Source organism: Myxocyprinus asiaticus, chromosome 20, assembly GCF_019703515.2.
Source record: "Myxocyprinus asiaticus isolate MX2 ecotype Aquarium Trade chromosome 20, UBuf_Myxa_2, whole genome shotgun sequence".
In the NCBI taxonomy this organism is placed as follows: domain Eukaryota; kingdom Metazoa; phylum Chordata; class Actinopteri; order Cypriniformes; family Catostomidae; genus Myxocyprinus; species Myxocyprinus asiaticus.
Window position 1 is genome coordinate 686,408 of NC_059363.1, and position 27,170 is coordinate 713,577.

Below are 27,170 nucleotides of genomic sequence, written 5' to 3' on the forward strand. Positions count from 1 at the left end.
AGTTAAAAAGAACTTAAAAATTGATAAATTTCTCACCCACACCTATCATATCTCTTCTGAGGACATAGATTAAACCACTGGAGTCGTATGGATTACTTTTATGCTGCCTTTATATGCTTTTTGGAGCTTCAAAGTTCTGGTCACCATTCACTTGCATTGTATGAACATACAGAGCTGAAATATTCTTCTAAAAATCTTCATTTGTGTTCAGCAGAAGAAAGAAAGTCATACACATCTGAGATGGCATGAGGGTGAGTAAATGATGAGACAATTTACATTTTGGGGTGAACTGTCCCTTTAATTAACTGACAGCTGCTGTCACTTTTCTTCAAGTTAATACAGAAGACACATTTGAAACTGTATATATCACGGCCTGTGATTACAGTAGACCTGTCTAAATCTAATCTATCATTGAGACTGTTTTAAGGATTTTTTACAGCTTCTACATTAAGCCATTAATGAAGTGTATTTCTGACGTCTCGATCACAGCTGTGTGCGAATGTGTCATGTTTGCAGTTTTCCTTTGATTTGTTCTTTTATTTAAGACTGCCAGTCTAATAAGCTGCGATTAACCCTATAAGGTGAGAAGACAGCATTTTATTTCAGATCTTCATTTATATTATAGGTACCGAAACATCAAACTAAAATGTGCATGGGTTGGAATTACTTGAGCATGGGGTCAGAGGTAATTTTTTAAGCAGCTTCTCCTTGTGACAAGTATGCATTAAGGAGGTCTAGTTCAATTGTGTAAAAGTACACTTTGTCAGTTCATCCTATGAACCCAATAACTTCATTTGACACAATGTTTTTATGCAAATCAATGCACACTTAGGTCAAACTTGTCCCTGGATTACATTTAGCTCAGGTTATCTCTGCTTTACTGCCATTCGTAGATTTTAACATGTGTGGATTAAAAGCACATCACTTTTCACTTCCATGGCCTTTATGTGTTAATAAGCATGTTGTCTGTGGTAATTTAACATTTCATACCTGCAGGCGCATTATACATGTTACATGTGTCTGTTGTAAGTGACAGTCAAACAACACATTAAATCCATTCTGTTGTATTTGCTGTTCATATAACAGTCAAACATTTAATAATGTGATGTAAGTGTAGACCATTAAATTTAACACCAAATTGCAGCCCTGTAAAAACAAAGTGCGCCACCAGGTGGTGAAGAAAGCAACTCCAAAACAGCAATTTAACAAAACAAAAAGTTTAGTTTGGCAACTTCATATCCAGTAACAAATGAATGAAAATAATTATAGCATTGAGGATATGACATAAGACTATAATACTGTTTGATATATTCACACATTTCCGTGAGAAGGTTCTTTTTTTATAAGGCCTTAACAAGTTTTGAATAAAATATAAATAAAAAACGAAATAAGACACTTCCCTAATAACCAACCTTTTCCAATCTAACGTACAGACATCCATTTTTACTCCAAATACAGCCATGAACTATTCTTGCATCAATAACACACTTCACACTTTCACCGACTCGTCTTTTCACTTTCAAAACTACCAGATACTCAAACAACAGAGTATATTTTAAGACAAAGTGCAGAAAGTCTTTGCCGCTCATACATTTGTGTCTCGTATATATGACTTGAGCCAAACTATGGTGAGCCTGAAATCCAAAACAACTGATGGAATGATCAAGCTGAAAATAGGAAAAAAACAAGTTTAAAAAAAATACGTTTTCTTATCAACCAATCACATCATGCACCTCTTTACGGAGAGGAATAGTTTGCATACCCTCACAAATAGTTCTGCGTTCCCTCGCAATTATTTTGGGTTCCCTTGCAATAGCTTTATCCATCCCTTACAGAAATTAACCATGGTTTTAATAATTAAACTATGGTGTTTGTTAAACCATAATGACAAATTTGACCATTTACAATATACAGGAAAACCAAAACTATAGTAATAAAAATAAATAGTTCTGCCACAAAACATGTTTACTACAGTTCTACTATAGCAACACCAAGGATCATTTGTAGTACAAGTAGCATTTTGTTTAAACCATTTCCACCAATAAACAAGCCCATATGAAAATTAACCAAAACTGCAGTAACCTTGACTGAAGCAACCATTTTTGTGGTTTTAAAAACCATGGAATATTAACTGTAGTAAAACCATGGTAAATATTGTTTTACAATATATACCATAATTTAACTATAGTTTCTGTGGTATAACCATGGTAAACTTTGTGGTTACTGTGGTTTTACTACAAAACCATGGTTACATTTTGTAAGGAATGGATAAAGGTATTGAAAGGGAACACAAAATAATTGTGAGGGAACGCAAACTAGTTCAGAAAATAAATTCCTTGTCCTGTAAAGGGCTCTTTACCTTTCAAACAATCAATGCTCTCTCTAGTAAAATAAATTAAGACCCCTGAATACATGAGTTTCAAATTACGAAAGCACCCGCAGAAGACATTATTTAACTTGATGGTGACCTGTACTACAGGTCGATGGGTTTCATCACTGACAGAAGTTTTCCATCTGTAAGCGGGTTTTTAGGAGAACCTCGATAGCGACTTGAATCTTGTTCTGCTAGTTGAAGACAGACAGACTTGGGATATTCAGTTGCAGCACTCTTATTTGCAGAGAGGGCATCATGGTTTGCTTTTGACACCGTATTCGTGACGTCTTCTAGTGCGGTATGTTTGACAGTGTAGTGTTTTTTGGGAGGAACTGGAGGTTTGGGTTTTGACAATGTGGTTTGAGTCTGTCGAGTGCACAAACCCCTCTCTAAACTCACGGACTTCGGCATGCTTTGACTGGCACACCAGCCCATCCTGATGTCTTTCCTGTCTCCAAGCAAAGAGTTTATCCTCCTCACAGACTGCCGAACGGGTGTACGCTGGAACTTCAGAGGAGATCGGACCACTTTGGCTTTGGGTGAATCGAGTGTCATCGTGTTGAAAAGTTTAATCTGATCAGCAACTTTCATTCGGTGCATTTCGACGGCATTAGGAGAGTTCTGCGGCTTGTCTTCTTGATTTTGAGGACAATCGGCGTAGTCGCCCAATGCAGACTCTTTAAATTCACTTGGCAGGGGCGTATTGATTTTCGCTTGCGCTCTTGCTGGGTATGGGGTTGATTGAACCCTGATGGACGTGTCCAGTCTGAAGGCCACAGGACTTTGGATGTCTAAAGCATCGATGAGTTGACTGCAATCTCCAGAACAAGCCGTGGCCTCTTTTAAGAAACCTCTGTCTTCATTTTTAAGACAAAGAGAGCCGTTGTTGGTGATCTCCACCAGCTCTTTGGGTTCAGTATCAAAAAGAGCGCTGTCTATGTGTAGAGGCGACAAAGGAATCATCTCAAGCTGCCCAAACGTCACATTGTGATCCTCCGCCATGCATTTTCTAGAACTTTCCATTGATTTGTGTGAGGTTTCTGTGGTCACCTCAGAAGAAACCGCCTCAGACATTGCACCAAGGTTGTCTTGTGGTTTGTCCTTGGGATTTTCGCTCTGGTCTTTAATGATGCTCTGAAGATCACTGCCAGACTCGCCGAAAGCTTGTTTAATTTTCAGTAGAGTCGGCCCAGTGTGAGATCGCTCCTCGCTGAATGAGTCCGAGCCGCTGCTCTCGCTCGAGGCACAGCAAAGGGTTTTGGGAATAATGCCGACTATGGGCGGTTTGCTCACTACAATGGCGGGCTCAGAGCGGCAGATGCTCTTCGGATAGATGCTCAAGGGTGTGTCAGAAAATGAATCTGTTGTGAAGGTCGGAGCTACATCAGGAGTGTCTCTACTCCACAAGCTCCTGTGGTTTATTGAATCACACTGAGGCGTCAGCAGGTTATCCTCAGATTTACTGATAAACTTGGAGCCTGTGAAACAAACATGGACAAAATAAAGGCAATTATGTCAAAGAAATGAAGCAAAAAAAAGCAAACAGCTTTAAAGTCAACATGAAATGCTATAGAGCTGTTCAGCCGTGACGTCAAATCGTGGACAAACCCGGAAAGATAATTCGCCATGAGTTCCCCTCAGGAATTGGTTTTTAGAATAGGGATTTTTGAATCACGAGTAAAATAAGATTTGTGGTTAAAATGACTTGAAGAGACTTTCACGTTTTGTTCAAGAACATAAATTACACAGTCATAACTCAATTGTGGATTTTGAAGCAATTGTGCCTTTTAAAAATGCACGTCGCTAACCCGTTGCTAAAAAAGGTTTACAGCAGTCCTTCGTAAAGCAAGTAGCTCACATGCTAATGGGAGTTGTTATCCTTAATTAGCACATTAGCAAAACAAAGTAGGAACAAAATTGGAACAAAATGTAAAAAGTCTCAAGTCATTTTAACCACAGTCCTGATTTTACTCATAAATCAAAAACTGCAACTATTAAAACCCCTAGAAGGGGGCTGGGTATCTCAGCGAGTATTGACGCCGACTACCACCCCTGGATTCGCTAGTTCGAATCCAGGGCGTGCTGAGTGACTCCAGCCAGGTCTCCTAAGCAACCAAATTGGCCCGGTTGCTAGGGAGGGTAGAGTCACATGGGGTAACCTCCTCGTGATCACTATAATGTGGTTCTCGCTCTCGGTGGGGTGTGTGATGAGTTGTGCGTGGATGCCGCAGAAAATAGCGTGAAGCTCCACATGCGCTACATCTCCACGGTAACACGCTCAACAAGCCACATGATAAGATGTGCGGATTGACAGTCTCAGACGTGGAGGCAACTGAGATTCGTCCTCCGCCACCCGGATTGAAGCGAGTCACTACGCCACCACGAGGACTTAGAGCACATTGGGAATTGGGCATTCCACACTGGGGAGAAAAGGGGAGGAACCCCCCCCCCAGGAAATCCCTCAGGGAATCAAGGGGTCGAAAATGCAAATTCTCTATAGGAAAGGTGGTTGAAAAATAAAAGGGTTTGATGACATAATTTGGCTGAAATTCTGAAGACCACCTTTTTTGGAATAAAGTGCGCAACAGATTAACTGACAATAATGGTGCGTTCATGTCATGTTGGATTTAGCCTACTGTAAATACGAAATTCTGACTTGTAGAAATAACCCAATTGCAGCAACCTCGACAGTTAAAGGTAGTTTACACATATTTCCATTTGATATGCCATTTAATTTAACAATTGTTACCTGGAGTGTAACAATAACATATTGAGGTGAAATAACGTATCAATTTTTTAATTATTATTAATTTATTTATTTTTGAGTCTGAGGGTGTGAACAGCACAATCTCATCTTGTAATTACAGTGATTCCAACGACCAGGAAAATGTATTCAATTTCATGTTGACAAATAAAAGTGAGCAAAACAAAATTAGAAATACATATTCTACAGGAATATTGCAAGTTCGATACAAATGAAGTTCTACTCACAGCATCTGATCATTTCTAGTCGTCCCTCAGTTAATAAAAAAACCAAAACCATTGTGAGCTCATAATGGAAGCAGGTGGGTTACCATTTGACTTCCATAAGGCCTTAACTGTCAATGCATTTAGTTTTTTAAAACATAGGGACTTGAATGTTAATTTACGTCCACATGTTGCCTTAAACAAAACTTGTAGGGTAGTTTGAAGCATGAAACTCAAATGCATGTGAATAAAGACACTGACCTTTTGAGGGACTCTTGTTTAAAACAGCCGGACTAAATGCAGACTCTGAGGTGAAGTTAAAACCGGTGCAGCTCTCTTGTGTTGCTAGGCGCCACCCTATGACCTCTGACCCCTTTGGCCCCAGTTGTGAATGTGTAATGATGTTCTGTTGAAATAGAGGCACCTGCTTTTTATTTTTTTGTTATTGTCTGATTCATGTCTGTTGCGTTAAATTAGGAGAGCAGCTGTTATAACCCTTTACTGAAATAAATACTGCCAGTAAAAGAGCTTCTGGTCAATAATCTTTTTTTATTTCCGAGCATATATACATGCATAATATAATGACCCAACACTACAAATATACATTTTAATTATGAAAATAAAACTGTTATAATATTATTATTCATTTGTTCTTAAAGCATTTTATTATCCCACAATTGTTTTAGTAATATAAGCTTATTAGATAAAAATATAGATATTTACTCTCCAAAAGTCACAATGTTACAACATTGTGCAATATGTGCAACATTAAGAACACAAAAATTATTAGACACAAACGTCACAATACATCACATATATATATTATCTTAGTGATTGTTAACAAGCATAAAATGATCTTTTCTTGATCCCTAAAACATCTGAAAGCACCATTTCCAGTAGCAGCACTAAAGTCTGTTTATCCTCTAAATCAATGAGATTTCAGCTAACATTCCAGTGTCTTTTCTATACTTTCATAACCCTCAAAACAAAGACTGTGAAAAGAATACCTTAAAACCTCTTTGATTAATACATGTATAGAAGAATTTTATAACATTGAAATTTAGTACAAAATATTTATGGATGTCTAACTAGAATGTAGTGATGTGGAAGAGCTATATATTCTCCACTCAGTGACTCTTCATCAATAATAGCAGCATGTACCTACATTAAACTGCCACTAGATGGTGAAAGAGACAAAACTGAAGGAGTGCTCACAATATTTAGGATTAGTTAATAGAATATAACAAAATGTGCTTTAAAAAGTCCAAAATTCTCTTAACATTAGTTTTTAAAAGTGCTATATTATTCATACATAAATACTTATTACATAAGCAATTAGACAGCACAATCATGCAAATTATAAACATGCAAATCACTGTTGCATAGAACTGATTGGTTGTTAAGTGGTTGGATTGGCGTCTCTGGTGGAGGCGGACTGAGATGATGATGTATCTGAACTTACAGACTCTCGGCTGGATTTGCCCAGACTGAAGCGCAGACGCAGAGATTTTCTCACGGGTTCTTTCTTATGGACTCTGGGAGAGAAACAGCCTGCTTTCCCTGATTCAACTCTGAAATCAATCAAGACAAAAGAAGTACATTAACAAATAGGGAGATCCCATCACCAAGACGAGTACCACGTAAATAAACAAAAGTGACAAAAGAAACTTAAACGCCTTATGTAAATGAGATATGAAGAAAATTAGTTTCATGTGAAATAGATGCAATTTATTGCTTGATGCTTTTTTGTGTTGCCTCTATTTATGACATTAGGGTTAGGTCAGATTTGAATTTGGATTAGTTTATCATGAAAATAAAGCAGATAATACTGTCGCATTAAAGGAATAGTTCACTCAAAAATTATAATTATCTCATCATTTACCCTTATGTTGTCTCAAACTCATATATTTCTTTCTTCTGCGAAACACAAATGAAGATTTTTTTAAAGAGATATAATGCGTTTATATCCATACAATGTAAGTCAATGGGGCCCAACACTTTCAAGCTCCAAAAAGGACATAAAGGCATCATTAAGGTAATCCATACAACACGAGTGGTTTAATACATGTCTTCTGAAGCGATACGATCAGTTTGGGTGAGCAAAAAAAAAAGCAAAAATTCAGGATGCTTCTCATTTCTTAAATTGTGCATCCTCAAGCCTGTGACCCGGAATGCGATCGAAGTCCGCCATAATTTTTTGTTTTGTTTTTGATTTTCTCCCATATTTGGAATGCCCAATTCCCAATGCGCTCTAAGTCCTCGTGGTGGCGTAGTGACTCGCCTCAATCCGGGTGGCAGTGGACGAATCTCAGTTGCCTCCGTGTCTGAGACCATCAATCCGCGCATCTTATCACGTGGCTTGTTGAGCGCGTTACCACGGAGACGTAGCACGTGTGGAGGCTTCACACTATTCTCCGCGGCATCCACGCACAACTCACCGCGTGCCCCACCAAGAGCGAGAACCACATTATAGCGACCACAAGGAGGTTACCCCATGTGACTCTACCCTCCCTAGCAACCGGGCCAATTTGGTTGCTTAGGAGACCTGGCTGGAGTCACTCAGCACGCCCTGGATTCTAACTCGCGACTCCAGGTGTGGTAGTCAGTGTCTTTACTTGCTGAGCTACCCAGGACCCCGAAGTCCGTCATCATTAATGAAATATTAATTCTCAAAATGCACTGTGATGGCAGAGGACTGAGGAAGCTTCCCAAGGAGGCACAAGAGCATCCTATGTGGAAGACTTTTGTGTCGAAACACCAGACAAACGCATAACCCTCCAGGCATTAACCTCCAGAGTTTATGAGCTTTTTAGAGCTTGAAAGTGTTGGACCCCATTGACTTGCATTGTATGGATAAAAGCACCTCATATCTCCATCAAAATATCTTCATTTGTGTTCCGCAGAAGAAAGAAAGCCATATATGACTGCATAAGTGTGAGTAAATGATGATAGAATTATAATTTTTGAGTGAACTGAGTGTCAATGAGTGATTGTTGTACCTGCTCACACTACGATCTCTCAGTCGTTTGCTCTTCCTCCTCGCTGAACTGCTGGACAGACGAGAGTTTCTGCCCACAGAAGACAGTAAACCATTGTGAGACGAGTCCAGAACCCCTGCTGCACTGTGTGCTGAGAGAACATGACAACAAAGATATGCTAATCTTATGCCACAGAGCATTACACTGTGAGTTTGTACACCAATTACTTCCTGAAAGCACGAGCTGTCTTGAAGCTCCAAACTGACACGTGACTAACCTGATCCTGGTGTAGATGTTCCTCCAAACAGAGCGTTTGGCAGCAGCTCCAGGCCGAGGTTCTTCTTGATAGACCTACGTTTCTTGTTGGAGAACCCTTGAGTCTGTGCCGACTCCACAGGAAGTTTACGCTTCGTGTTTGGAGTCATGATGACTGGAGTCGCTGTGGAGAACACTGAACAAACACACAGAAAAATGGATTGCTCAAGGGTCCATTTACTTTATTCGTTATAGAGATTACTAATGATTATTGTAGGATTTTTGCATTATTCTTTAGTTGCAAATGGCCAGGCAATACGTTCAACAAGGAAAAGGATGCTCAAGTAAAATGAGCAATTTCAAAGCAAAAGTTTCAGTGAGAGACACAGCCTTAAGAAGAGGCCAGTAACTTTGATTTAAAACAAAGAAAATGTCATGGGAATTTATTTTAAACTCTAATAGACTTACAGAAAATTGCATGTTATCCATGCTTTTACATAAAAATAACACAAACAAAAACAAGCAAACAGATCAGGAACTATTTAAGTAATGCAGCAAAGCAACATGCCAACAGAAAACCAAGTCAATAACTAAGAAATTACCTAAAGATAGTGTTTTCTTCATTAGAGTGAATTGTTTGATTAGTAAGGATGAGAGTAGATATCTTCCAGCAGTTTTAATGTGATTCCAGTGCATGCATTTACAGATGTGAACATTTACCCACCTGCTCCATCAGACTGAGGAGTACGTGTTGGTGTTCTACTAGTTTTAAACTTATTCAGAGCTCCATTTACCACATCTGGAATACAAGATAAACCCACTCAACTAGAAGCCTTCAAATCATTATTAACCATATCTGTTTCACCTCAAACCAGTGATTTATTCTAGAGCTCGATGTGGTTATAAACTTTGATTGAGGATATTGTTATAATGCAGTTCTCACCTCCTAAACTGCGTCTGTTGCTTTTCTTCAGGTCAGAGTGAGTACTGCTCTCCTCTAGAGACACTGTAGATGGTGAGAACATCCCAGCATCACAACCCAACATGGCTGGAACCTTCTCCATCAGGAACTGAGGAACAACACCTACAAACAACCACAGGACAATAAAGACATTCCCCATGTAACTGAGTTAGACCATTCAAATGAAGGTACTGTCACATTCTTCTGCTCTTTTATAATGGCTAGAATGTCAAACGTGGCTCATCCAAGATTCATTAAGATCAAGATTTTAGAGCTGGAACTATTCGTTTTATAAAAGGTATTTTGTACAAACAGGAAAAAGAATAATCTCTGTCAAATGTTCTGTGGATTTACATTGTGGTGGGCATCTAGTGGAGAAATTAGGATTGAAGATTAAGCAGTTGTGACGGATATTCGCTAATGTCTCCAACAAACAAAACCATACTGATGCGTAGATACAAACTCTGTGAGCCAATACCGACATCGGATTATTTAGAACAACATTTGCTGATACCGATAGTTTGATGGTTCTACTTTTTTATGTGACCTTGTTTCACATCACGGATTATTAAAAGGGCTAGGTATTGATTCAGATTTCCTGGTTTGATTCCGATTCACAAGCTCTCAATTAGATTCTGACAGATATAATTGTTATAATGTCACTTTTGCTTGCACTTGAAAGAAATTCTCTCTCGTCTAATGCTGTTAATTATACATGGGAACTATTACAAGAATATAAATTTTACAAAATGCATCTAGAAATATTGCACATGTGTGCAAATATTCATAATGTGTCAAATTTTTGCTTTTTAAAAATGTACAAATCCATGTATTCCTTCAATAAATATGCCTTGAAATTGCATATATATATTTTATTGCATATTTATTGATTACATGCATAATTTGTACTATTTTCAAGTATTTACATTTGTTTGAAGAACACATGCTAAAACAGTAATGTCTCTTAATAATAGCAGCAGTTCAGTGATTCACTTGTATTGTGTAGAGGGTTGCTCTATCTATGGATTTAAAAATCGATATTGAGATCGTTCGATTGAGGATCACGATGTAGATGTCTGTACATGTCTTCTATGAGTCAGAGTAACTGGTCTCAGTTGTAAACAAAACACTTAGACAAAAAGGACATTATTAACTCACATTAAATAAATTCTCAATATTCTTCTATTAGGGTTTTGAAACTCCAAAAAGCACATAAAGGCAGCATAAAAGCAATCCATACAACTCCAGTGGTTTAATCCATGTCTTCAGAAGAGATATGATAGGTGTGGCTGAGAAACAGATTAACATTTAAGTCCTTTTTTGTTAGAAATTCTTCTCCCTGCCAGTAGAGGGTGTATGCATGATGAATGTGAATCACCAAAAACACAAGACGACAGACTGGTCTCATGAAATTTAAGTAAACATTTCTGCAGTTCAAAATGTACGTGCTGTATGTCATGTTTGGCTGCAGGTTTCCAGTGAAATCTCCAGCTGGGGGCGCCAAAAGCAAGTAAAACTGTGTCGTATTCAGACGCGGTTTTAAGGTGAATTTTAGATTTTTTTTTTTTTTAACATGCCTCCTTTGCCTGAACCTAACCAATAGTGTTTTAAAATATAAATGAGACGTTTAAAAAAGACATCCTTATCTTATCAATGCCTAAACCTAACCATTAGTGTTTAAAAATGCAAAGCAAAATGAAAAAGCAATTTTTTTTTAAGCAACCACCTCATTTCGTGCTGCTTCTATGACTCTAATGTCACGTGTCCTCCGACTCCGCGGTCCAACGCCCTATTAGGTGAGCTACCACACAAGCTATCCGTATTGGAATAAGTGTGTATATGTAGGTGAGTCTGTAATAAAAGCATTCAAATGTATTGTTTTTCAAAAGATGTGTTTGAGTAAAAGTGTGTCAATATCATAAAATAGCAGGTTCTGAGTAATAGAGAGAAAAAGAAGTAGTTATAAAGTAATTATCAGCCATTAAAGTCATGATTTGAGTGAAAGTGAATAAAACACACAATTGTTGTAGCACCTCTAGTGTTCATTTCTCCTGGAAACTGCAGGGATTTGTACCTGGAGACACGTTTAACAAGTTTTGCAAAAATTTATACAGAGTCACTTTTTCACTATGAGACCAGGTTGCAAGAAGAATGTGAATGTGAAAGTTAAAGTGGAGCCTAACGGAGCAGGGAGGAGAATTTAAAGTAAAAATGGACTTAAATATTGATCTGTTTCTCAGCCACACCTATCATATCACTTCTGAAGACATGGATTAAACCACTGGAGTCGTATGGATTACTTTTATGCTGCCTTTATGTGCTTTTTGGAGCTTCAAAATGTTAGCACCCGTTCACTTGCATTGTATGGACCAACAGAGCTGAAATATTCTTCTAAAAATCTTCATTTGTGTTCTGCAGAAGAAAGTAAGTCATACACATCTGGGATGGCATGAGGGTGAGTAAATGATGAGAGAATTTTCTCTATTCCTTTAACAAACATCATATTCATTGCTGTGTCAAGCTTTAAGGTGAGTAATCAAATTAGTTGATAAAAGTTAATGGTAGTTTCACCTTGTAAAATTCTAGCAGTGCAGAGCTTACGAATGACAACTCTGCTGTCATTGTCACCCAATTCTATGTAATTCCATGCTAGAGACCTTTTCTTTCACACACAGCACGAGTTGTAGGCTGATTGTCTGACACATATTTCCATCCCATTTTCAATCGGCCAATGTTTGGCTGAAACAGTAGATCGGTACGTCACTTCAAAACAGGTTTATAATAAGTCAGTAAAGTGAAGTCATGTGTACCTAAGAGTTGTGCGTTGTCTATGAGACACTGCACAGCTGCAGTCTGATGCTTGAGTCTCTTCTCTGTGCTGCTGCTCAGTTTCTCTGTGACGTCACCACAGTGAAAGAGATTCGGTGCAAAGATGACAGAGAGATTACTGCTGTCCATCTTATTCTCAGCACAGCTGAAAGGAATAAGCAATACACACAGACTGAATGAGCAATACACACACTTTACACAAACTTTACATATGTTAAACCACAAACAAGCAGCTAAACAACTTCTGAAAAGAAACTGCTGAGCCGTTAATTAGCATAACAACAGATTCAAGACAGACAGAGTAATTGCTCTTTTTCACATCGTACCGTTGAGAGACGTTCTTCAGGAAACTGCAGAAATACCGCAGTGTGTTTAGGTTCCTGTGGGGCAGCACACAGGACAGCAGAACCGTGGTTGAGGTCCTCTCCTCTTCGGTGGGCAGCTCCTGGGCCTTCAGGAAAGCGCTGTGCAGATCTACGGTCAGAACCGGCTCGGGAAGCTCCCTGAAAAACTGTTTCAGAAGTCCAGCGATGTCCAGCGGCGGAGCAGTGTCCAGACAGTCCTCACCCTGGTCCAGTTTGCCCTTCAGGGTCACAACAATACAGCCATTGTTAAATAATGCCACCAGTCAAAGTCTCTCCAGGAAATAAAACTCAAGTCATCACTCACCCTGAGGATCTTGACCCGAACAACAGAGCCTGATTTTCTGAAGAGGCCCTCTGTGTCCAAATGCTCCATGAGGCTTGTACAAACATCTACAATAAAGCTGGAAGAGTTCACAGATTCTAGTTCATGCATGTGTGCAGTTCAGATGGCGTGTTGCATTCTTATATTTACAGCTAGCTGTCCAACCACATTTCAGTCATGCAAATTCAAATGTTTTTGCAATTTAAACTCTTTAAAGAAACGGTGCTTTTATGATCTCCAAGTTGTTGTTGTACACAGAACTTCTCTTTGAAGATCGATCATGCGTTTATCTATCTGATCATCTAACCTTGATAAATCCCCATAGTTCAACAGCTGATGTTGAGGTTGCTGTGGGACGTATAGACCTTAAGCTGTGAATTGGTCACAAATGGTTGAATAAAGAGGTTGTAAGTAGCTGATGATAAATAGTTAATTCATATGTTGAGATGTGTTTATAAAGAGCTTGTTTCATTTGCTTCTTATAAATAAACCACAATTATTTGTTGCTCAGGGCTGATTTACTTATTGAACAGTTCAATAACAAAGTCTGGACTAGAGGTTGACCGATTGTAGATTTTGCCGATATGATAACTAAGGTGGTGGAAAAGGCAGATAACTGATTAATCTGCTGATAGTTTTTTAAAATCGATTTATAGAATGTCTTTCAACACTATGACTGGCACATATGTATATATATATATATATATGAGAGAAAGAGAGAGGCTACAAGACTCCAAAATGAAAAAAAAAAAAATGAAAAATTCCCAGATGCAGTTTATTGTGCAACCCAATAATAACCAGAAACAAATGAAGATTTGGAGTGTAACGCAGGACCAGGGACTAAAAACAAAATGTTTTTCATTTCGGTTCTTTCTGGCAAAAACGGTAATTTTTCGTTCCCGTACAGAAGTTCCACAGACTCCTTTCCAAATGGTAACCAGTTAGAACAAAATATAAAAGAATGGTTAATAACTGTTACGACCCAAGTTTGGGACCAACATAAGTCTCCAAAATTAGAAAACAAAAGCCGCAATAGCCATAGAAAAAAAGGTGAAATGTATTTACCAAAATAAAGAAAAAGGCCAGGGTCATAACAATCACATTTTTTTTTAATGTCAGTACTCTTCGCTAAGGGGTGTGTGAAATACCAGTTGCAGTGCTGCCAGATCTCACAAGAGAAACAAGCAACCCGGTCTGAAAAACAAGCCCAAAATAAGCCACTTGCCTCACCAACAAAAGTGAAAATAAGCAATAAAGTTTTTCCTTTTATCAGCATAGAAATCATAAGCATACATTTAATTAACAGTTAAGTATCATTTGATTCTGAGTCAAAACCCGACAGCATCAAATCTGTATTAATGCATATACTAATATTATTAAATGTACTTTTGACCTCTAATAATGTTTTCCTTGTATCTGGATTAGTCGTGCATGTACAGTATATGTAGTAATTATATATAGTTGATAAAAAGGTCTTCATTCACTGAATGCAACATCCACAACGGGCGATTAGGCAAAGAAATGTGTGATGCAGCAGTTTCCTTCAGGATCAAAGCACGTTTCATTTTTTCGGGCAACATGAAGTGGTGTAATTCCCAAAAAATACTGTGAATAAACTCTTTGGCCTTTGGTGTCATGAAAAAAAATTATTGGATCAAAATTAACTGGTTATAACTGGTTACCAGCATTTAAAAAGAAAGTTTTCACTCTGGAACAATTGAAAATCACTTTGTTCCCGTTTTTGGTTTCTTGAACCGTTTTTAGTCCCTGTGCAGGACAATGAACAAGCCCGAAAAACACTCAATTATTCCGGGACTCTTATTTTGAAATGACAGAGACTTGCCTCTGTTACAATGCTCTATAGTTAAGCATTTACCAAATTAAGCTTTTTATATTTTATATATTCACCAGATTAAGGTTTTTTTTTTGTATATATATATATATATATATATATATATATATATATATATACACACACACACACACACACACACACACACACATTTCTCCAGATGAGGTACAGGGCAGGGCATGTTCCTATATAGTATAGGAACTATCGGTATAGTTTTTTGCTGATAACCGATAGTTCCAAAAAAAAACAACTATTGGCACCGATTAATCGAAACCAATATATCCATCTACCTCTAGTCTGGACACAAACTAACAGTCTGACAGTCTATGAAGACATTAATGAGTAAAATGTTTTTACTTGCACAAACAGGCATCTGTAAGTAATTTGGAGCAGTAATTTCAGACTGTGGGTCTTACCAGGGTATGTCTCCATAGTCCAGCACATGACAGTGTGGCAGACTTTCTAGTGCAACCCCAAACACCCTCACCTAGAATGGGGAAAAAAAGATCATTATAATGTTGTTATACACTTCTTTCAAATCAGCTCGGTTCAAACATGTCTTTACAGGAACACATTAACTGAGCTCAATATAATTTCATAGCCATAGGGCTCAAGTCTGTTTGAGACTCAACCTGTTCAGGTAATCACGGTTCGAGGAGTAACCTTCATTCATGAAGAAAAATATGAACAAGTGAAGCTCTGTGTGTTTTGAAAATCAACAGCAGCTCAACAGCACTTCCCATTCATGAATGAGCTAATGTAATTTTCACATACTTGAAGGAAAATATGCAACAGGGGAAAAATCAGCCAAACAGACACCACAAACATAAGCTGATTAGACTCAATTAAATTCAATAAAACTCACACAAGACCAGAATCAAACAGTTCGAGTTCAGTGGCTGGAATTATCATCACATTTCCTTCCTTGACTTTATGTACAATAACAAGCCATATGCATGTGAAGTTGAATTCAACTTCATGCACAGTATACAGGGTTTGTTGTTTTTTGAAGTGCTACTGCTAAAATATACTGATATACTATATATAGTCAATATTACTGTCTGTGCTTATGGTGACCTGCAATTAATGACTGATGGTTGTATCTTGAATCAGAACATTTTAAAGGGACAGTTCACCCAAAAATGAAAATTCTCTCATCATTTACTCACCCTCATGCCATCCCAGATGTGTATGACTTTCTTTCTGCAGAACACAAATGAAGATTTTTAGAAGAATATTTCAGCTCTGTAGGTCCATACAATGCAAGTGAATGGTGACCAGAACTTTGAACCAGCATAAAAGTAATCCATACGACTCCAGTGGCTTAATCCATGTCTTCTGGAATGATCTAATTGGTTTTGGGAGAAAAACAGACCAAAATCTAACTTTTTTTCACTGCAAATCTTGACATCAGCAGTCTCGTTTGCAATCATGATTTCAAGCTCGATAACTCTTCCTAGCACCAGCTAGCACTCTGCACATGCGTCAAGAACTAGGAAGTGTAATCGAGCTTGAAATCATGATCGTGCCTAGAAACTGCAATGGCAAGATGAACAGTGAAAAGGGAATTACATTTTAATTTGTTCACAACCAAAACCAATTAGACCTCAAAAGACATGGATTAAACCACTGGAGTCGTATGGATTACTTTTATGCTGCCTTTGTGATTCTTGGAGCTTCAAATTTCTGGTCACCATTCACTTGCATTGTATGGACCTACAGAGCTGAAATATTCTTCTAGAAATCTTCATTTGTGTTCTGCAGAAGAAAGAAAGTCATACACATCTGAAATGGCATAAATTGAAATGGAATAAATATGTTTCCATGTCTGTAATTGTGTAACACTGTGAACCACATAAACAGGAAATTGACTTGCAACACCATTTGGTATGACAGCGATAAATTCTCTGAACAGACAAATGAATGAAACCATGAAACTAACCTTCAGTCAATGTAAAACCTTTGAACAAAACAGATTTCTTCTAAATATTTAACCCTTGTGTGTCAATAAAATAAAGTTACACAGAGGTCCTTCGAGGACAAAAATGTCCATTTAAAAAAACTGCCATAATAATATTATATATTAATATTTTTTTCAACTTTCAATGAGTTAATTTTTTTAAATCATCATCATTCCTGATCATAAATACCAAATATTCATTCATTTTCATGATTTTAACCCTTTAAATGACAGTTTGTTTACATAATGCCACTGTTGTTTTTACACACACACATTTGTTAATACACATACAAAACACACACACACACAATTTTAGCTGCAACATTTATTCACTTGTCCTGCAGTGCTCTATAATACAGCAAACAGAGAATAGGGGAAAAGCATGTATTTGCTCCATAGGCTAAACATGAGGAAAATGGCGCCATCTGGTAGAAAATATTAAAAATGTAAATTTGAAGCCAGGGCTCTGGAATGAAAGCATAATATCATAGAATTCATGATTTTATGCTTTAATGGCACTGGGATCAAATATTGCAGTTTTAATGGGTTTCAATGGGGACATTTTTGTCCTGAAGGTCCTGAGTGTGACTATTTTGTGTACACACTGTATTATAGATGTATTATAGGAACTGAGGTTGAATTATCAAAATTCCCCCCAAAATGCACACCTTTGGCAAAATTTAAACAGCCAAAATGATCAAAAAAATGAAAATGAAAAAGACAAAAATGTCCCGAAGGTCGCACAAGGGTTAATAAATGTAACAAAGTAGCACTTGCATCTGAATCCTCTAATATCCACCATAAATCACATATTTTAAGCTGTTTTATGAACTCACCGTGTTCACTGATGTCTGTTTGTTCCTGTTTTTATTCCAGTTTTTTATTTTTATTCCATAAACGGAACGAAGATGCTGAACGACCGCGAGACGAACCACATTTCTCTCTAAAACCTTCATTACTGCCTCTTAAAATCCTTTTAAACTACTCAAAAATCAAAATATGAAGAGACACGTGCCAAAACAGTGTTTGAAATGTAAAAATAAGCGAACTATGCGTATAAACAATGTGTTGAGTACACAAACTCTGGTGGTTATTATAATATTCTCAGTTCCGCCTCACAGATTTCAATAAAAAAACACCCGATTAAAGTCACCAAACATGACTAACATTTCATATGCAGGCTCTGTTGCGATTAAACATCATGTTTACATCATAATAACCGTGTAAATATCTGAATATCGCATGTAAATCGAATGTTTATGTCTGTGCGTCTTTACAACGGCAGCTGGAATAAAGACATTCAAATTTCACTATGCCTACGCCACGCAAGCGTTTCCTGCACTCCGATAGGGTCAGGAGGAGTCACGTGATGTTTCCATCTCATATGGCCCCGCCCCTCTCACTCTCCTATTCTGTCGCGTCACTTGAGTGACACGCGTGATCGATGGCGCAGCAGATGCGTGAGTTCTAAATAAAGTTTCGTGTTTATGTCTGTCACACACACGTCATGATCTTCAGCAAGACTGTACCAGATTTGTTGCATCTTTGGAGAGTTTTTGTTTTAGAAAAAGAGCTTAACTTGAGCTATTCAAATTTTGAACAACTGGACAAAATGTACTCTAATGCAGCAAATAACATGTCAAATAAACATTATTATTCTTTCTTTTTTTTTTCACCAGGGTTTCATCAAAAATATATATATATGACACTTGTTTACAGGGAGCACATATTTACAGCCATTTACAGACAGTTTACAGCACCAAATGAAATAAAACACCTTTAAAAAAACATTAAAAAATAAATAAAAAAAAAACATAAAGAGAAAACTAATGTTTCTTGGAATGGATGCCGAGTCTGAAAAGGTTTAAAGGGATAGTTCACCCAAAATTTTTTAATTCTCTCATTATTTACTCACCCTGATGTCATCCCAGATGTGTATGACTTTCTTTCTTCTGCTGAACACAAATGAAGATTTTTAGAAGAATATTTCAGCTCTGTAGGTCCATACAGTGCAAGTGAATGGTGACCAGAACTTTGTAGCTCCAAAAAGCACATAAAGGCAGCATAAAAGTAATCCATAAGACTCCAGTGTAGGGCTGTCTTGATTATAAAATTTGGCTGATGAATATTTGTCAAACGAATAATTGCGATTATGACAATTAATTGTCAGATTTCATAAGCTGCGTGTGTGCTGCTTCATACACCTTAAGATGTTGTTTTTACATATTTAACTTCAAATATATAAATCAAATAATAAAATAGGATATATGATTTATTTTTAAGGCTTTCAAAACGTATGAATGACATGAAAAAGTGGTTAGTTTACATGAGCTCTGACCTTTTGACCTCAATGTATGTCAAAGTACCACGGTAATACCATCTGATACCATCACTGTAACATGCCACCACAGTTTTAAGACTTATAAGCAGCCTTCATTTTCAACATTAAGTAAATATTCACTAAAAATTAAATGTTAATTTCTTTTGTGCAAGATTATATAAAATAATGCATTATAGGTTGAACAGGCAAATTACCACACAACCGACTGTTATTTGTTACCAGTTATCTGTTTTTATTACAACAATACATGTATATACAGTAAAAGAGACAGGACAAATGTATGGCAGAGACTGAGAGATTGGTGTTGGTTTAGAAGCACTTCCTGTGGACAATGGATGGACCAGCCTCATCGTACTCCTGCTTGGTGATCCACATCTGCTGGAAGGTGGACAGGGAAGCCAGGATGGAGCCACCGATCCAGACAGAGTACTTACGTTCAGGAGGAGCAATGATCTAGAGAGAGGCAGGAGAAATATGAACATGCTTTCTTCAACAACAACAGCTGCAGCCAGTCTGAGATGTTGAGAACAGATTGCATTTCTTGCTTTTGGAATTGTAATGGTGATGTCTCTCAAGTTAGATGTGTCTAAATGTCTAAGTGTTAAAATCTCAATGCCAGAGCCAAACCAGAAGTGCCAAAAGTAAGCCAGATTTGGCCCACATCTTGTTGCTATCTGGGACTGTATGCTTTTGTATCACAGTGTCCATGTTCCTCACCTTGATCTTCATGGTGCTGGGGGCCAGGGCAGTGATCTCCTTCTGCATACGGTCAGCAATACCAGGGTACATGGTGGTACCACCGGACAAGACGTTGTTGGCGTACAGATCCTTGCGGATGTCAATGTCACACTTCATGATGCTGTTGTAGGCAGTCTCATGGATACCGGCAGACTCCATACCTGAGGTGCGACAAGATTTTGAGGATCAAAAGGTGTGTTTCTAATAACAAAAACACAAGTGGGGGATCTTCTTCCTCAATGAAACTCACCAATGAAGGAAGGCTGGAAGAGAGTCTCGGGGCAGCGGAAACGCTCGTTACCGATGGTGATGACCTGACCGTCGGGCAGCTCGTAGCTCTTCTCCAAGGAGGAGGAGGAGGCAGCGGTGGCCATCTCGTTCTCGAAGTCCAGAGCCACATAGCAGAGCTTCTCCTTGATGTCACGCACGATCTCACGCTCAGCTGATAAGAGACAAGTTCAGAGAAAATGAAGCTGCTGAATCAAGAGCACCACGACAAAATGAAGCACATTTACACGAGTTGTGAGCTTGCAGATTTAATGTTATGAGGTAAAAATGTAAGGCACCATGAAATAAAACAAATACAGCACATCTTTCTATCGAGTTGTCTCGAAAACAAACACACAACGGGACCACTGTAATATGAAGATTCCAATTTACTAACGAATGACTCTTATGAACTGGTTCTTTGAATGACTTGGTGAAAAAGACTCACAAACTCCTGAGTCATTTGATCGTGAATCAGAATCATCCGATTGAATCATTCTAACTAAATGATTCGTTAGAATGATTCAAATAATTATTCAAACCGATAACTCAGGAGTGGATCGAAATCATCCAGTTGAATCATTCTAATAAAATGATTCGTTAGAATGATTCAATTGGATGATTCTGATTCACGATCGAATGACTCTTCGTGAATGACTCCCTGTTCTTCAAATTACTCGATCAGACAGACTCACAAACTCCTGAGTTATTGGTTTGAATAATGATTCGAATCATGATTTGAATCATTCTAACGAATCATTTAGTTAGAATAATTCAATTGGATGATTCTGATTCACGATTGAATGACTCTTCACGAATGACTCCCGGTTCGTCGAATGACTCGATCAAAAAGACTCACTAACTCCTGCAAGTTATTGGTTTGAATTATGATTTGAATCATTCTAACAAATCATTTTGTTAGAATGATTCAATCGGATTATTCTGATTCATGAACAAATGGCTCTTCGTGAATGACGCGATGTTCTTCAAATTATTCGATCAGACAGACTCACAAACTCCTGAATTATTGGTTTGAATCATGATTCGAATCATGATTTGAATCATTTAGTTAGAATGATTCAATCGGATGATTCTGATTCACGATCGAATGACTCTTCACGAATGACTCCCGGTTCGTCGAATGACTCGATCAAAAAGACTCACTAACTCCTGCAAGTTATTGGTTTGAATTATGATTTGAATCATTCTAACAAATCATTTTGTTAGAATGATTCAATCGGATTATTCTGATTCATGAACGAATGGCTCTTCGTGAATGACGCCCTGTTCTTCAAATTATTCGATCACACAAACTCACAAACTCCTGAGTTATTGGTTTGAATCATGATTCGAATCATGATTTGAATCATTCTAACGAATCATTTAGTTAGAATGATTCAATCGGATGATTCTGATTCACGATCGAATGACTCTTCGTGAATGACTCCCGGTTTGTCGAATGACTCGATCAAAAAGACTCACTAATGCCTGCAAGTTATCGGTTTGAATCATGATTTGAATCATTCTAACGAATCATTTTGTTTGAATGATTCAATTGGATTATTCTGATTCATGAACAAATGGCTCTGTGTGAATGACTCCCTGTTCTTCAAATGACTCGATCAGAAAGACTCACAAACTCCTGAATTATCTGTTTGAATCATGATTTGAATCATTCTAACGAATCATTAATCGAATGAGCAGTGAATGAATCAATATCTGACTCTTACTGAATAATAACCGTTACTTTCATTCATGTCCGATTTGAAAAGGTATCACATTATGAAATGTGGTTTGTGAGTTACTTTCTTACTAACTTTTCACAGAAAGGTTTTTTGTTTTTCCACTCAATAAATTCAAAATAATGTCTATATTTCCTCCTTGTTTATAGTTGTTGTCTGTTCAGCTGTCACAGAAATACAAACAGAACATAATTAATGCTTTAAATATATTCTATCAAACAATATTATTTAAAAATATGTTCAATCCAAGTAATGTACTTAAATGTAATTAACTTAATTGAACTTCAGAAGCTGTAATCTGATTGCATTTGTAATTTAAATTATAATGCGTTACACTACATTTTTAATTTAAAAGTAATATTACGGTAACTAATTGCCTTGGAAATCAGATTTCACTCAACTGAAGCAGGAGTTATTGAGTATGATGGTTATTGTTACTCAGTAAGTCGTTATTTTCATTTTTGACTGGCTAAAATGGTTTTAAAATATGTTCTGTCGCCTGTTTACAGTAAGAACTAGTGATGCCCGATTCGCAAATGAATCACTCGGTGCAAATGAGTCGGTTCTTTTCAACAAACTGCTCAAATGGGTCTGCAAATCAGTTTGCGATTTACTCAGAATCTTTCAGATGCCTCCCGTACGGACTGACTCATTTGGAGTGGTTTTTCACACCATAAAACAGATATGGGATACTGTTAGGGGCCTCAGTAAGGGGCCTCAGCCCCCCTAATATTGTCAAAGTCTACAGTCACTCACCAGTTGTAACAAAAGAGTAGCCTCTCTCAGTCAGGATCTTCATGAGATAGTCAGTCAGATCGCGACCAGCCAAGTCCAGACGCATGATGGCATGGGGCAGAGCGTAACCCTCATAGACGGGGACGTTGTGGGTCACACCGTCACCAGCGTCCAGCACGATACCTGCAGAGAGTACCTTGAGCTTAGTCGAACAGAAATCACTCATGAGCAGATGTCATGTTGTAAAGTAACAACAGTCGTGACAACAAATGGTTCGTTCACACCTGACAGACAGAGCTTTCTGCAAATCCTAAACAATGCATCAATCATTTATGCTGTCTCTCAGATAACAGAGCATTCATATAGAGCTAGGGCTCAGCTTAACTTTACATCCTGTTCAAGAATATTGATGATGATAACTCACCAGTGGTACGGCCGGAGGCGTACAGGGACAGCACAGCCTGGATGGCCACATACATAGCAGGGACATTGAAGGTCTCAAACATGATCTGCAAGAGGGAATAAGACGAGTTGATCAGACTATAAAGACTATGAGGACTCTTGGGTGGAGTGTGGTGGTGATGACATCATCAGTACCTGTGTCATCTTCTCCCTGTTGGCCTTGGGGTTGAGAGGGGCCTCAGTGAGCAGGGTTGGGTGCTCCTCAGGGGCCACACGCAGCTCATTGTAGAAGGTGTGGTGCCAGATCTGTAGAACACCAACAATCATGTTAATCACAATGAAAAATCAGAAAGTATCATTGCCCAACATGCACTGAATTTTGAATCAGTACTGTTCAGAATGAGCCCATGAAATCACACCTTCTCCATGTCGTCCCAGTTAGTGATGATGCCGTGCTCAATGGGGTACTTCAGAGTCAGGATACCTCTCTTGCTCTGAGCCTCATCACCTACGTAGCTGTCTTTTTGACCCATACCGACCATCACACCCTGATGGAGAGACAACCAGGTTAGTGAATGTCCTGGACATGAACAGCTGACATACAGGAGAGGATTTCCTCTATAACGGCTGTTTGATTGTTCAGCAGATGTGTTCGCACCTGGTGACGGGGCCTTCCAACAATGGAAGGGAAGACAGCACGGGGAGCGTCATCTCCGGCAAATCCAGCCTTGACCAACCCAGAGCCGTTGTCGCACACAAGGGCGGTAGTCTCCTCGTCGTCGCACATGGTTGGTGTTCTGGTTGGTCTGTGAAGGAAACAATACTCGGTCAATGACAGAGACACACAGAGCCAGTAGACACTTCTACTTTAGTAGAAACACTAACAAGTAATAATTGACACTGATAAACATGGTGCACTACATCATATATACTATATTACATTTACTAAATAAACAAACAAACAAGAAATCATTTTCTTAGTATTTTTGTCTTATTTTCTGGGTTAAAATATCTTTACATCCTTAAAACAAGAAGGAAAATGCTTGAGAAGCAGAATGGGATTAGATATTAAGTCTCGTTTTCAAAGAAATTTTACATAATTTGGCAATGGGTTAAGGAAAATAAACTTGTTTTCCTTTTGAATCAAAAACCCCATTTGCAAATAGTTTTTTTCTTGTTATAAGCAAACAAGACAAAATATCTCATGTCATTATAATATCATCATCTCTAAATGTATTTTGTTTTAATAATGTTTTGATATTTTTACTGGAAAACAAGACAAAAATACTAAGAAATATATATATATATATATATATATATATATATATAATTATCTTTTTTTTAATTATTATTATTTAATTTTTTTGCAGTATAGCTTAATTTATGTTTGTTTTGAGGGAGGAAATTGAAATTTAATAATACATAAGTACTAATAGTTACTAGTAAGCATAGTGCACTTTACTACGCTGATGGTATACTAACTATATCATACAAACAATAATATATATACTGAAATATAGATTTTACGTGCAGTTTTACATTACTAGTTTAAATCATGTTACTAATAAGCGTGGTGCACCAGTACTACACTGAATCACAGACTCTACATCCAGTTGTAGATTCTTTGAATTTATGCATCACGTTGCACATTGAATTTATTAACATTTAAATTTACATTAATTTAATAAGCTATTGATATACTACACTATTTTGAGAGAGGAAATGTGATATAAATCGTCGTAGTAGAATTGACAATTTAGTAGAAATATTATTTAACAATTCTAACCAGTAGAATTGTTAAATAATAATTGAATTCATCTTGGTTATGGAACGCTTAAAGCTCTCAGCGACAGGTGTTCCTTCTCTCTGTCAATCTCTCTCCTCTTGCCCCTGTAGGGTAACTGAAATCGAATCTCTTGTATCCAGGCAGCTCAAGACTTCCAGTCTGTAATTCCAGAGAAAGGATATAGTCTAACTGGAGGACAAACACTCTATTTAAAGCTCCACCTCTCTCACACTTCCTTAGCACGCTCTGTATGCAGCTGTCGTCACATTGCATCACAGCTGCTTTACAGCTTCACTCCATTCATGCCATATTGCACTATGATGCTTCAATATCAAATGAAAAACATTAACTCTAATCAGGCCGCTTGCTGTGAGACTCTCACTCTGAAGTTATTCTATCATTATCTCCTCCCCAAAAAGTTTACAGTAACAATATTAGTATGGTGTTTTAGTTGAACCAATGGCTATACTTTCATATAATCTAAAAACACACTAAACCAAACAGATATTCGCCTGCTTCGCCTGTCCCATACTTTACTGATGCTCGAATAGTAAATGAAAAACACAGTGCTAAATAAACTACTTGCAATCCATTTCACACTTAGTTTTGTCTTCTATCTTTTCTAATAATCTAACTACACTAACATCTTTATAATCTCAAGCGTAAAACATCTCAACCACACTCCAAAATCCAAATTAAAAATTAAATCTGTAGGTCTAAAAATATTTCGGATGTCCTGAGTTGCTCGCAAAACCAGATTTTAGTTGGACTCACCAAGTTGTTATCACAAGACTGATGCTTCCACTGGGACAGAGAGGCAAGGCGCGGGCCCCCCTTTAAATAAGACCGGCTCCTGGGGGTCGGGGCGGAGCATCTGGTTCACACAAGCCCAAATAAGAGTATACAAGAAAAAATAATTAAGAGACAATAAGCCCCTCCAGCCATGAATCTGATCTGCCTGGGTGGATTGGGCCTCCCTAAAATTAAGAAAGAATTCCTTAGAAATAGCGGGCCGAGTGCCAATAATCTCTGACATGAATATTTCATCTAAGATTTCAGTTTCAGGGTTAAATGCAGACAGATTCAGCTGTCTACACACGTCATATGACTGACTGTTGGAATATTCATTTGAAATCTAGCAGTGTTGATATTTGCACAACCAAACACCCAACATTTCTTTTGTAATTGTTTGCATACCTCATGGGCCATGCCAAGATTATTTAAATCACAAATTGTGACATGCATCTTTTGGTATTTCATTTTATATTAATTATTATTATTATTACTATTATTTAAATATATAATATTATTTTTATTTATATAAATAAAAAACATAACTATATTTATATTTTATTAATTAATAATAAATTTAATATATAATTATATATAAAAATTAAATTAAATTGTTATATATGTAATATTATATTATTAAATTATTATTATTCATTATTATAATTATTAGCAATAATTTATATATATATATATATATATATATATATATATATATATATATATATATATACATTTTTTTAAATAATGTAATAGTTATAATTAATTATAGATTAATGTATTATTTTATGTTTTAATTTTTTAAGTGTTGTTTACTCTTTATTGCATAAAAGAAGGGGCATAGCATCCATGTGAGAAATGTGTTTTAATCATTTTGACATCCGTTCATCCACTTTTGGGCTATAATCTTTTTTTTTTTTTTCTGTATGACTTAATGTGTCCCTTTGCTATTCATGCAATTATAGGCCTGAAGACTATAACTTCATGCTTTTTGATATCTTTATTCATTATAATCGCACAGTGAGGACTTTAATAGCATGATTTATTTTTTTGTTATAGTATAATTTTCTGTAAAGCTGCTTTGAAACCATGTGTGTTGTGAAAAGTGCTATACAAATAAATATGACTTGACTTGATTATTCAAATCATTCCTATGCCCTGTATCAAACCACATAAAATTCCTCACACATTTGTTTGGGAGATATTTGGCATAATAAATTCTGTTAGGCTGGTGTGGGATATACTGGGGTTTACTCAGCAATCTCTGGATATAATTTTGATTATTCAGCTTTTTACCAAAACAGGGTTCCTTGAGATGTCAAACTTAACTTGGGTTTGGTGGGTCTTGTTTTAGCAACATCTTAGAGGCTCCCTGCTCTCTTCAGGATGAATACTGTATATGTCAATGGGCCGATGTGCTGGCATGTGGACTCGAACCCTAAATGTGCTTAACAGCTGAGGGGTAATGCTAGCTGGGCTCTCTCCCCCTCACTGGAGCTCAGATTGG

General features: G+C 37.3%; 2 protein-coding genes across 3 annotated transcripts; both read right to left on the reverse strand.

Moving 5' to 3' along the window:
• Positions 1-144: 144 nt before the first annotated feature.
• On the reverse strand, positions 145-18,153 carry arhgap11a (Rho GTPase activating protein 11A). 2 transcript variants are annotated; one of them, XM_051645858.1, is made up of 12 exons: positions 17,700-18,153; positions 15,320-15,390; positions 13,034-13,130; positions 12,691-12,947; positions 12,346-12,509; positions 9,518-9,658; positions 9,299-9,373; positions 8,597-8,770; positions 8,341-8,470; positions 6,804-6,912; positions 5,603-5,747; positions 145-3,852 (listed from the first exon to the last, which is right to left on the reverse strand). In XM_051645858.1, the coding sequence occupies exons 1-12, from the start codon at positions 17,817-17,819 to the stop codon at positions 2,474-2,476; spliced, it is 2,862 nt and encodes a 953-aa protein (XP_051501818.1). In that variant the 5' UTR covers positions 17,820-18,153; the 3' UTR covers positions 145-2,473. The 2 variants fall into 2 exon arrangements, with proteins under 2 accessions (XP_051501818.1, XP_051501819.1); XM_051645859.1 differs by lacking the exon at positions 9,299-9,373.
• Positions 18,154-19,412: 1,259 nt separating this feature from the next.
• On the reverse strand, positions 19,413-25,724 carry LOC127410725 (actin, alpha skeletal muscle). The gene is made up of 9 exons (XM_051645928.1): positions 25,649-25,724; positions 23,747-23,894; positions 23,508-23,636; positions 23,284-23,394; positions 23,111-23,195; positions 22,708-22,869; positions 20,193-20,384; positions 19,922-20,103; positions 19,413-19,657 (listed from the first exon to the last, which is right to left on the reverse strand). The coding sequence occupies exons 2-9, from the start codon at positions 23,873-23,875 to the stop codon at positions 19,514-19,516; spliced, it is 1,134 nt and encodes a 377-aa protein (XP_051501888.1). The 5' UTR covers positions 23,876-23,894; positions 25,649-25,724; the 3' UTR covers positions 19,413-19,513.
• Positions 25,725-27,170: the final 1,446 nt, after the last annotated feature.